Genomic DNA, 12,117 nt, shown 5'->3' with positions numbered 1-12,117 from the left:
CTGATAATTGCAAGCAGGGGAGGGGTGCCATCAGGTTCCCATTTTAGGAAGATGTTCTGGAGTCTGGGTGGAGGAATATCAGGGAGTACTAGGATAACAGCCTGGCCCAGGGTGAGCCCCTCACCCAGTGATAGCCTCCTACTTGTTCCAAGGGCAAGGCTGGCACAAGTGGGAGGTCACCTGGTATTTGCAGTTGGCAGCAACCTTGGAAAAGGGGCATCTGTCCACTGATTTGAGAGTCACAAGAGGCTCCTGGCTTTGGTAGCATCGCTGGGGATAGATGGAGACACCCAGCTGGTTGAGGCTGGGCTAGAGCCAGGTCCACTTAAAGTCTGGCCTGGGGCTCTTTCTGGGCCACCCATTGCCCCCTTCCCCACTTTCTCCTTTCAAGAATATGGGGCCCTAAGCTGGTTTGGCTCAGTAGAGAGAGTATCAGCCTGCGGACTGAAGGGTCCCAGGTTCGATTCAGGTCAAGGGCACATGCCTGGGTTGCAGGCTTGATCCCCAGTAGGAGACGTACTGGAGGCACCCAATCAATAATTCTCTCTCATCATTGATGTTTCTCTTTCCCTCTCCCATCCTCTCTGAAATCAATAAACATATATTTAAAAAAAAAAAGAATATGGGAACAATGTTGAGGACTGAAGACAAGCGGTCAAGACAAAGTCGTAAGCTCAACCTCTTCCAAGCTGTGCAGCCTCTGGCAGACACTCCTCCCCCTCCAGGCCTCAGTCTCCTCTTAATGAAATGGCCACCTCAGGAACCCTGTGAGGCCTCTCTCATCGTAGTATGTCAGGGGTTGTCAGGGTCAACGATGGAGACTGAGGCCTGAACCTCAGTGTCAGAGCTGGAGGGGGCGCTTTTGTACACATCAGGAAACTGAGCCTTGGAGAGAAAATTGGACCTGGTCAAGACCCCTCCAGGTTGGGACAGGAGAGCAGTTAAAACAGAGTGCTTACATGTAAAGGCTGGGTGTGAATGCTGTCTTGGCTCAATAAATATTCCTTAAATGAAAGAAAACATTACTGAACCTCAGTTTCGTCATCAGTAAAAGGAGAATCCTTAGAGGTTAGTAAGGACTAAATAAGATGATGTGTGGAAAGTGCTTAGCACAGGGACTGACACTCAGTAAGCACTTGATTTAATGGGAGTTACAGTGATTGTTTCTCAGACTCAGGCCTCCAAAGCTCAGCTTCGTGGCAGCAGGACCTGGCACAGCATACACGTGTTATTCAGCTGAAAGGATGCATGCTAAAGTCTCAGTCTGGGCCCCCTCCCTCTCCCTTCAGCCATGGACCATCTGATCTGACACTGTGATTGACACCTGCCTGTTGGGTGGTTGAGGCTGTTTTCTTCCTCTCCCCTCTTTTTCCCAGCTATATGCAAATGATTTCAGTTCAAGTAATGCGCTAATGGAAATCCTAATGCATTAATAAATGTTTAGTGAGAGAGAGCATGCATGATCATAAGTAATTACACACTCAACGGAGGAGTTCTGTTGGCACAATTGTCTGGCTCCTTTTCTTCATTTTCCTCCATTATCTCCAAAGAGAGATGCAGAGGGAGGCAGGGAGGAAGGGTGGGGCAGGGGTCCAGCTCCTGCACTCACCCCTTGCTGGCCTCTGCAGCTGCTCCCCTCTTCATCCCTCCAATGGGGACCAGTGTTGTGCTCTGTATCAATATCTAATCATGAGGGTGGTTTTCGACACGTTCCCTTTCTCCTGCTGTCAGGACTTTACAGGATGTGCTTGCTCACTCCCTCCTGGGCAGGCAGAGTGGAAGGTGAAGGGAGTGGGGCCTCCGGGATGGACAGCTCAAGGACTTCCCATCAGGGCGGGGTGAGCTCCCTGGGCCCCAGCACCTCCACCCATCCCCGTGGCTGTATAATGGAAATCATAACCCTTCCTCACAGAGATGCTGTGAGAACTGAGACAACATATGAAACACGCCTGGCACAGAAAAAGTCCCCAGTAAGTATCAGCTCTCCCTCCCCAGCTTCCCATCTGCTACCCACCCATGCCCTTGAGCTATAAATCGGACATTGTTGATGCTCAGGGGAGGGGACCTTAGTGGAATCTCAAGTGGAACCCCCTCACTTTAGGACCTGGATGGAGGGAAGGGAAAAGCCTCAGGTTGGGTTGGAGCCCATGTGGGGCTGGGGGAAAGGTGGTGGAGGGGGCCTGGCCCCAGCTGGGAAGTATAACCTCCAGGGAGGGCCTTCTTTACCATCTTCTTTGGAGCCAGGTATCTTATTTTCTTGTCAAGATGGAGCCCCATTAAACCAAAATATATGAATAAATAAACCCTGTTCCTCTACTCACTACCATATTGCCATTTCGATTAGATTAAATTTTAAAAGAACACAAATATAATGTTCCTCTTGGATCAAATTAGAAACAGGTGCACTTTTGCATAAGGAAATTAAATTGCAGACAATATGAAGATTTGCTAAAATGCAGACACTGATGAAAATAAGTAGCCCCTTTATTTGTAATTATTGAGGCAATCTGTTTGCAAAGTGTACATGTTAATGGTCTGACAGATCTCTGGACTCCAGCAGGCTGCCATGAACAACTCAGAACTGTGCTGAAAGTAACAGATTTTTTTTTTTTTTAGAAAATATATGTACATTCTCTTATCCATCTCCTGGTACTATTTACAAGGTATGAAATGCCATAAATAGGAATATCGTGGTTACACAAGGCCCCTCCCTAAAATATAAACTTCATCTGGGCAGAACACTCATTCTAACAATTTACCTCTTTCTTCTTTCTACTGCCAACTACAAGGTGGCCCAAAGGGAATGGGTGGTCCCCAGGGTGCAGGTCACGGGCTGGGGTCGTCAATATGTCTCCGGCAATAGGGGCAGTGGGTGTGCTGAAGTACCAGCAGCTCATAGTCCTCCGAGTGGAACATCTGAGGAGAGACGGCCGTGACTCTGGGCAGCGGCTCTATGTGTGCATCAGCCCCAAGCCTGGCAAAGACTGTTGTTGCCCTTCCATGGGAAGTGGCTTGGCAGTGCGTTAGGTTAGAACACCAGATCTAGAACACCTTTGTCCAAGGACTGGGAGGAAGGGGTAAGGGTCTGTGGCCCCATTTTTTCTAAATGAAGTTCAAAGGTGAATCACACTTTCCCGGCCCTCCCGGATTAAGGGTACATGCAGACAGCTCAGGGTCAGGGCATGATTGTTCCAGACAGCACACGGGATGTAACCCAAAGGAGGGAGGACAGCGGAGTCTCTTCTCCCAACTAGGCCTTGGTTGCTCAGAGATCACTTATACTCCTCCCAGATGCCCGGCCTCCCCAAGGGGAAATTTGGGAAACGGAAAAGCAACAGAAAGAAGAAACTGGACACCACACATGAGCTGCAGGCAGTGGGCATAGTACCTGGAAGCAGGAGGGACACATGGTGATAGAGGCGTCAGGTAGGAATGAGCGGAAGTACTGCCACTGCAGAGGTGGGGGCCAGCGCTTGATAAGGACTTCCCGACGACTCATGGAACGTAGCACCGACCGATTCACTACCACGGGCACGAACTCCGAGCCACCTTGCTGCAGGGCAGGCAGGAAGCAGGGGGCACTGGTGCCCTCAGTCACAGTAAAACATTTATGTGGGCCATGATCCCAGAATCTTTGGGAGTGGCCAGGAAGGACCCCAGAGATTTCCCCCGCCAAGTACCTTGACAGAACCCTGCCAGGTCATTTAGGCCCTGTGGGCCATCTCTACTGACAGAAAGCCCACCACCTCCCCATCCCTGGCAGCCCTGACAGGAAGTAGTTTTCCCTCACACCAAGGAATGTATACAGAAGAGACCTAAGACCACCCTCCAATAGGCTTTGCTGGCCTCAGCAGCCTATCACTCACAGAGGCACCCTCACCTCAAAACTCAGCTTTGCCGTGAATGGGTCATCATCTCCCATGGAATTCGTGGTTTCGTCCAGTCTCAGAGTCTGGGAATCTGGAGAAGTCTGGTCAAGGATAGAACCTGAGGCCGAATAGGAAACAGGTCCCACCCTCCACCCAACATGCTGAGACTCACAGGAGCTCCATCCAGGCCTCATGTGTCTCCCTACAGCTCTGGGGAAGAGTGGCAGGGTTGGCGAGACAGGTTTCCAGATGGAGAAATGTAGGAAACACAGACCTGGTCAGGCCCCCATGCTCAGGTGGGAAAGGAGGAAAAAGGGCTCTGCTGCCCCACAGGGACCATGCCATGGCTCACATGGGACTGGCCAGCCAGAAGCACCATGTGAACAGAGGCCTGAGGGCCTGCTGTGTGTGGCTGTAGAAATGATGGGCCAGCGAACTGGCATTTCTTAGAGAAACATTCAGCAGTAGCCAGGTGGTTTGCAGGCCATATTTCTGAGATGGCCTTGAGGGTCATGTTTCATGGAGAAGGGGTGAGAGCTCCTGCAGATCCCGAGGCTGGCCAGATTAGGCTGAAGGTCCCAGGGAGCTGCCACCTCTGCCAGGAGGAGCTGATGTGAGGCCAGGGAAGCGGGGCTCCCACGCGAAAGGCCCCCCAGATTGGAGGCTGCTGGTGCTGAGTCAGGTACAGGATGTGGCCTCACACAGCAACAATAATCCAGCCTAAGCAGATGTATATGTGCAGAGGACTGGTGTGTGAACATAGTTTCTGTCTCCCTTCTTGAGCTCTCCTCTGTCTTCTGCTCTTCAAAATGTGGTTCATGGCCCAGTGGCATTGGCATTACCTGGAAGCTTGTAGAAACACCGGCCCCAGGTAAGGCCTGTCCATGCCGCCACGTGGGCCTCTCCACTCACTCAGCAAATGCCTGCCATGTCCTTGTGCTACCTGGCCCAGCTGTCCTCCAAGGCCCTCTTGCCTTCTCCTCACACCCAGGCCCTGAGCACAACTGGCACACACAGGGGTCAAGCCCAATGCCCAGGATACTGTTGCCTGTAATCTCGTGCCATTTGTTCTCACGCTTGTGTCTTGGTGCCTCCAGGTCAATGAGGGAGACGGCTTCTTCATCAGTGATCCCCTCCTCTAGGTAGAACTCGACCAGGTGCAGCACCTCTGGAAGACATAGGGCACGGGGAGGAGCTGGGGGATGGCACCCTGTGGGAAGCTGGGGGCTGGATACTCTCACAGGCAGCATGAGAGAGGTGGGAGGACCACAGAGTTCCTTCCTCACCCAGCAGCAGGCTTCTCTGAAATCAAGTAGACAAGCTGAGCAGCAGGGTCATTCCTCCTGCCTGCCCAATGTCCGGGAGCAGGGGTGTGGTGTGGTGGGGAGGGGGGTGTCTGTGTGTATGGGGATGAGAACTGGGCCTTTAGTCCCTCCTTCTTCCACCCAATAGCTGGATGGGCTCCTCTCTGAGGGAAGAGGCAAGGCCTCTGCCCAGCTACTGGGAAGGGGCTTCTGATCCTATGTCAACATAGAAGGAACTGGGACTTGAGAGTCCCTCTCAGCCTCCCAGACCAAAAGCCCGACCAGCAGCCTCTATTCCTGGGGCTTTTATGTTATGCAAAGCCTCACACAAGGTTCTGAGGAATGGGTGTTTCAGGTTTGTGCAGCACTGTGTGTTCTGTCTCTGGGGACCCTGAATGACTCTATGTGTCAGGCAGGGTGGCTGTCCCACTGTCCCCAATTTATAAATCAGGACACATGTGACCAACAAGAAGTGGACTGAGCCCAGCCATTCACTGGTACCCCTTTCACATGTGCCAGACTCACCATAGGAAGAGGCAGAGAAGACGAAGGGCTGGCGGCAATTGATGCAAACATTGCCCAGGTTGTTTAGCAACGGGTTGTTGGTAGAACAGCGGTAGCACAAGGGCACCAGCTCCTGCAAAAAAACAAGCACCACGGACTGGGCCTAGCTGCTAAGAGGAAAGGCCACCTGGGTGGGTGGGGGCACTGGGCCTGGGGCTCTGTACTATGTGAAGCAGAGTAAGATCCTACAGAGACACTGGAGGCCTCGTCATTTGGGGCCTGGACACCTACTTCACAGGCAGGACTCAGCAGCTCTGTTCTCCCGGCAGGAATGCCAATAACCATGGCCACATTCACCGGCCACTTACTATGCTCCAGGTACTGTGCTAAGCACAGCACCTACACTGGCTCTTTCACCCTTACAGCCACTATGGGAAAGCTATTATGTGTGCCCCTATTTGATAGAGAAGGAAACCCAGGCTTAGAAAGACTGAGACATAGCTAGGAAATGGTGGGGCTTGGATTTGAAGCCATGTCTATCTGATGCCAGTCTCTACTATGAGCTTAAAGAAGGGATTGTGAAAGAGACAGTAGTTAGCTGGGTTGGAGGAAAGAGGGCTGGGCATAGACATGGGGTGGATTTACTGAAGAGCAATAACCTGGTTCCAGAAGGAAGGCGGGCTAGGACTTGGGCTCCTAGGATGAGGTGAAGGCAGAGCCACCTGGTCATGGAGGTATGGAGGGAGGCTAGAGACAGAGGAGGGCCACAGCAGAAATGGAACCTTGAGAGGGCTAGGAGGAAGATGGAGCAGGGCTGTGGGATTCAGGGGAGCTGAGGGTTGCAACTGGAGCACAAAGGGCTGAGTGGAGAACAGAGGGACGGAGAGGAAAGAGCAGGAGTTGGCAAGCCAGGGCTTAGGCAGAAGGGACACAGACACCTGAGAGCATGCGTCAGGAGATGTCCAAAAATGCTGCAAAAGAGAAGGAGCCTGAGGGGGCTGTGCCCTCACCTCGTTGTCATGGAAGGGTTTGGAGCGGATGGTCAGGCTGTCCAACTCAATGGACTTCTGGAACCTGGCAGGGACATATAAGCCCCGCAGCTGGTCATAGGCGTGCCGGGCCAGTTTGTAGGCACCCAGGGCCCTGCTTTGCTTGGCCAGAGTGAAGAGTGTTCTCCTGTCAATTACAGGGTTAAGGACAACAAAGACTACACTGGGGCCTGAGAGTTGGCACCGCCTACCCTCAGAATGAGCCCAGTGCCAGAACACAACTCATGCTGGTGCCAGGAGGGCACAAGCAGGAGCTTGAGGAGTACTTTGTTCTTTTATGGGATGTAAGTGTATTTCTCGGATATCAAGGCCCAGAGATTTTTTTCAGAGATAAAGACAGTGCAGTTTCCATTATTTTAACCTTGCTTAGGTTCTCTGGGCCTGCTTTGGCTCATCTTGTACCCTGACCAGGACAAAATGGCTCTCCCCACCTTGCCCAGCCTGTCAGCCAAGCCCTCCTACTCCAGTCCTGCCATGTACACTTGATCTTAGCCAAAAGGCCGAGAAGCGATTCCAGTCCTGCCATGTAGAACCTGGTCCCAGACTGCCTGGGGAGCTGCCCTCAGGTCCAGCTTACAGAGGCTACTGGGTGCAGCGCACTTCTCTCTGCCTCCCCTCCCCAAGGGCCAGGGTGATTTCTGAGTGGCAGCCTCCCTTGCTCTCTGAGGCCTTCCTCTGAGCTCCTCAGACTGAGGCTGACAAGACTGTGTTCAATCTCAGGTTAGCTCAAATGTTGGATATACTCAGACCCAGCCTGACCTTCTTCCCCAGACCACCTGTGAACACCTTCCCCAGCCAGTCCCATGCCTCCTCCCCACTCTCCTACCCCTGATGTTCCTGCTCCCCACACCCCAAGTGTGGCTTCTTCCACTCCAGCAGTTATATGGCATAAGTTTCCTTGTCTGTGTCTTCACTGTAACTCCTCAAAGTCTGGGACTATCTGGAGCTATTCCCAGGTCCCCAATGGACAGGACAGGGTGAAGCTCAGGGCAGGGGTTCAACAAACTCTGCTGACTTGCACCAGCCAGAGGAGGGAGGAGGCCCCAAGGCCACTGCCGCTCCAGCCTGGCTCCCTAGGGCTTCAGCAAGCTTCAGCTCCTCTGGCATATCATGCTCACTTCACCACCTGGCCTTTCCATATGCTAGAGATACTCTCCTGGAACATCTATTCTACTGTCATCCCTGGTTACCTCAGCCTGTAGGATGGATATCACCTCCTCCAGGCAGCCTTCCTTGGCTAAGACCCCAGCTGTATTCCACCCTTGGAAACAGCATGCACCCCACTGAACCAGGCCCTGACAGGTTCCACCTCTCCCACTAGACGGCAGCTTTGTTGCCTACTGCCTGACAAGGGGCTTGGGGCACAACAGGTGCTCCATCCACCGGCCTCCTTAGGGAAGTGTCTAAAATTCCAAACCCAAAGGCCTGGTGCTTCCTATATTGCAGTCATACCCACATTTGTGGGTTCTGGGAGGGCCTGGAGAGTGTGCTGACTGGAGACTCAGTGCTGGGTCTAGCACAGAGAACCCTGTAAACTAATCTTCTCTTGGCACTAGCCCCTCGGCTTCCCTGGCTGGGCCTCTTCTACAGCAAACAGCAGCAGCTGGGCAAGCTTTCTGCCTTCCCTGAGGGCTGCTGGAGAGAGGGAAGCTTCTGCCAGCAAAGTGCTCTGGAAAGAACTTCTCAGGGCCATTAGACAAGAGGGGTGGGACAGAGGGTGGGGGTAAGAGAGAGGATACACTTTAGAGATGCCCAAGGGGGTGTCCTTGGTCAGGCTGTGCAGCAGGAACCTGGAGATGTTGAAGAGGGTTTCAGGACGATGGGAACTGAACGGCTCCTCCTACAGTAAGAAAAGTAAACAAGGATTGAATTCCTCAAATGAGCCATTGCTGGGCCAGGCTGAAAAGCAGATGCCAATAATTCTAAGATACTTTAGTAAATGAGCAGATCTGCTTAATGAGCACCTACTGTGTGCAGGGCATTTTATAGCTACTATCTTACATGGTTTTAACACAGTCCTGTGAGGGATGTATTTTCATCCTCACTGTACTAACAAGCAAACCCAGGCCCAGGGAGATGATCTGCTGAGGTCACCCGGCTAGAAAGGAGCAGAGCTGGGATTCAAACCCAGATCTGATTCCAAAGCCCAAGCATGTCTCCCGAGTGGCACTGCTTCTGGGGTACGTAATGATTCCATTTCCCTGAGCTCAAGCTGTCTCAAATTAGCTTGAAAAGAGAAGATATTTATGCAGTTTAGGACATGACCACGCTATAAACCTGCAGGGAAGTAGTTAACCCACAGCATAAAATCGCATACCTCTTCTCTGCTCTCCAACAGCGGCCTGCCCATTCATTGCCCACCAAATATGCACATGTGGTGGAGCCCCTCAACTGCTCATCCCTGTGCCCCAGCACCTGGCACAGGCCCTAAAAGATGAGGCACTCAACACACATTAACTGAATGAATACCTAGGGGCTGCCAGAAGCTCAGAACAGCAGACCAGAGGGAATTTTCTATCAGAAAGGGTCCATAAAAGGTTAAGAATACCACTTTGAAGGAATCTGGCACAGTGTGTGCAAACTGAGACTGCTTTAGATGAGTATGCCTAATTCAGGCCAGTTACCCCTCCCCGCTCAAGCGCTTAAATGGCAATAAACTGACATTTCCTTAAAGGTCTTGCTAGACCACTCTCATCATGAAGCCATCAGGACTTAGGCCCTAATTGGTCTAAATTCACTAGGACTCACTTTACACCACTTCAGTTCAGAGCCCAGCATTCTCTCTCCAGTTCTCACTTAAATGTCTATAGCCTCTGTTAGTTCCAAGAACCCAAGAAAACCTGAGACTGCATCCTTTTCTGGGTGAAAGCCAGGGAGAAGCCTGCCTCTGGCTACATTGCACTGGATGTGGAAGCTAAGAAATGTCCCAGAAAGAACAGGGGTTGGGGGAGTTCCTCAGGATTAGCACCTCTCCTCTGTGAAGGAAGCCATCATGCCTGGAAAGGTCTCCGGCTTCCCTTCCCAGTCTGCTCTGCATCAGAGCTGCTCTGCTGGGACCTGACTGCCAAACCTTAAAATACCACCCACCTCCATGCCTTTGTACATGCTGTGACCTCTGCCAGGAATGCTCTTCCTCCTCCTCTGCACTTGCCCCATCCTTACTTACCTCCCTCCTCTGGGCTTCACCTTCTCGAGGAAATCCCTTGAGGGAACTTTACTACAACTTCTTGTTACTAGACTATGAACTCCTCAGAGGCAGGGACAATGTGTTGTTCACCACTGTGTCCCAAGGCCTCAGAACAGGGCCTGTCACACAGTAGTAATTTATTGAATGAAGGAATGGCCTAATGAAGAAGCCTCAACTGGAGTGCACACCAGGGTCCCCAGATGGTATGAAGTTGCCACAAGCTCACAGATGTGCATACGTCCTGCACATAGGCTCAGCTGTTACAGAGAAGAGACACCCCGTGCTCATGCCCCAAGGTGCAGAGGAAGAAGAAGAGCAAAAAGAGAGAGCTGGGCTCAAAGTGACTCAGGCAAACTGATACTGAGCTCGTGCCTTGACTTTTGAGCCTAAGTTGAGTTTGGGGTCTGCTTTCCACCTGGGCACCTCTTTGCCCCTCTTTTGTGCTAAACTCTGGGCACATTATTTGCCTCTGGGGAAAGTCTGGCAAGAAAGACTCTTCTGATAGGCTCTGCCTGAGCCAGCTGTCAAGCCTGCATATCATCTCCTCCCCACACCAGGGGCAGTGGTCTCAAGGGACCTCGTCTGCCCTTGCAGTCCTTTCAGAGTCCCTCGTCTCAGGTGCTCACCTGGAAAAAAGCCACTTCCCTGATTTCAGAGAGGAAGGGAGAGAGAGAGAGAGATAGAAACATCAATGATGAGAGAGAATCATTGATTGGCTGCCTCCTGTACGTTCCACACTGGGAATGCCCTTACCGGGAATCGAACTGTGACCTCCTGGTTCATAGGTCGATGCTCAACCATTGAGCCATGCCGGCCTGGCAACCCTCATGTTTTATAGAGAAGGAAACTGAAGGCTATAGAACAGTGGTTCTCAACCTTTCTAATGCCGCGACCCTTTAATACAGTTCCTCATGTTGTGGTGACTCCCAACCATAAAATTATTTTCGTTGCTACTTCATAACTGTAATTTTGCTACTGTTATGAATCGTAATGTAAATATCTGTGTTTTCCGATGGCCTTAGGCTCTACAGCAACGGTTCTCAACCTGTGGGTCATGACCCACAGGTTGAGAACCGCTAACGGGGTCGCCTAAGACCATCGGAAAACACAGATATTTACATTACGATTCATAACAGTAGCAAAATTACAGTTATGAAGTAGCAACGAAAATAATTTTATGGTTGGGAGTCACCACAACATGAGGAACTGTATTAAAGGGTCGCGGCATTAGAAAGGTTGAGAACCACTGCCCTAGAGGGAAAGTAAATTGCTCAAGGTCACATAGCAAGCCAGTTGCAGAGCTAGGGAGGGACCTCAAGCCTTTGTTAGAACTAGGCTTTCACCCATGTAGGAGAGAGCCCCATGGACTGTTCACTCCTCGTCATTTTAGACAGCCCTTTGTCTGGCTAACCTAGTCTGTCCAAGTCATCCAAACCTGAAGCAAGCAACTAGAAAGGCCCAATTTAGCTCTGGCTGACTAATTCAGAAGCCCGCAGCTTGCTACATGTCAAACAAGCAGCCAATAAAAGAAAATCAAAGTTCCACACTTTGTTTCTCAGGAGAAAAGCAGGATTTCTCAGCAGGTCACCCTGCCCAGTGGGTTTACCTAAGACAAGTCCAGTGCCCCTATCACAGTAGGCAGTGCCCCTAGCTTAGGCACCCATTTCCGGGCCATCTTACCGTGTACCGGTGTATGGCATGGTAGCAGTGGTACAGCTCAGCCAAGTGCTGGAAGTGCTGAAACTTGCTGAGCATCGTGTCCTTCTGGGCAGGATCTTTGGAGTGCAGTGGGAGGGGAGAAGGGGAAGAAGGAGAAGGTGTGTCAAACCAGTCTAGAAGGAAGGGCCAGGCCAGTGGTTGGCAAACTCATTAGTCAACAGAGCGGCAAACCGCGGCTCGCGAGCCGCAGTTTGCCGACCACTGGGCTAGGCAATGGCACTGTTGCCAGTTCTCCCCCAACACCAGGACTATGCCGGGAAGAGTGGCACAGAGGTGCAATGAATGGAAAAGGTGCTCTGCTTAGAAGCTGGGGCCATCCCAAGACAGGGCAGAGCACTGTCTCAGTGTGGCAGAGCACATGGCCAGGGAAAGTCTGTGGATATTTCTCGCAGGTTCTCCCAGAGCCCACACTATATTCTCTCAGGTCATTCCACTGAGAGAGCACCAGCTAGGGCAAGAGTGTGATCACTGGCACTCAGACATAC

At 51.7% G+C, this 12,117-nt stretch overlaps 1 protein-coding gene across 3 annotated transcripts in view; it reads right to left on the bottom strand.

Moving 5' to 3' along the window:
• Window positions 1-2,462: 2,462 nt before the first annotated feature.
• Window positions 2,463-12,117, bottom strand: part of IFT122 (intraflagellar transport 122) — a 75,288-nt gene continuing 65,633 nt past the window's right edge. For 2 of the 3 annotated variants that reach the window (XM_080675580.1, XM_080675581.1), the window contains 8 exons: window positions 11,594-11,688; window positions 8,466-8,566; window positions 6,688-6,853; window positions 5,699-5,810; window positions 4,912-5,037; window positions 3,881-3,960; window positions 3,389-3,553; window positions 2,463-2,916 (listed from right to left, as the gene is read on the bottom strand). In XM_080675580.1, coding sequence (XP_080531706.1) covers window positions 2,827-2,916; window positions 3,389-3,553; window positions 3,881-3,960; window positions 4,912-5,037; window positions 5,699-5,810; window positions 6,688-6,853; window positions 8,466-8,566; window positions 11,594-11,688 — 935 coding nt within the window. In that variant the 3' untranslated portion in view covers window positions 2,463-2,826. The remainder of the gene's footprint in view (window positions 2,917-3,388; window positions 3,554-3,880; window positions 3,961-4,911; window positions 5,038-5,698; window positions 5,811-6,687; window positions 6,854-8,465; window positions 8,567-11,593; window positions 11,689-12,117) is intronic. The other variant, XR_013960960.1, reaches the window with a different exon arrangement.

Source organism: Plecotus auritus (assembly GCF_963455305.1).
Source record: "Plecotus auritus genome assembly, chromosome: 6".
Taxonomy (NCBI): Eukaryota; Metazoa; Chordata; class Mammalia; order Chiroptera; family Vespertilionidae; genus Plecotus; species Plecotus auritus.
This window is presented reverse-complemented; position numbering and strand designations above follow the sequence as displayed.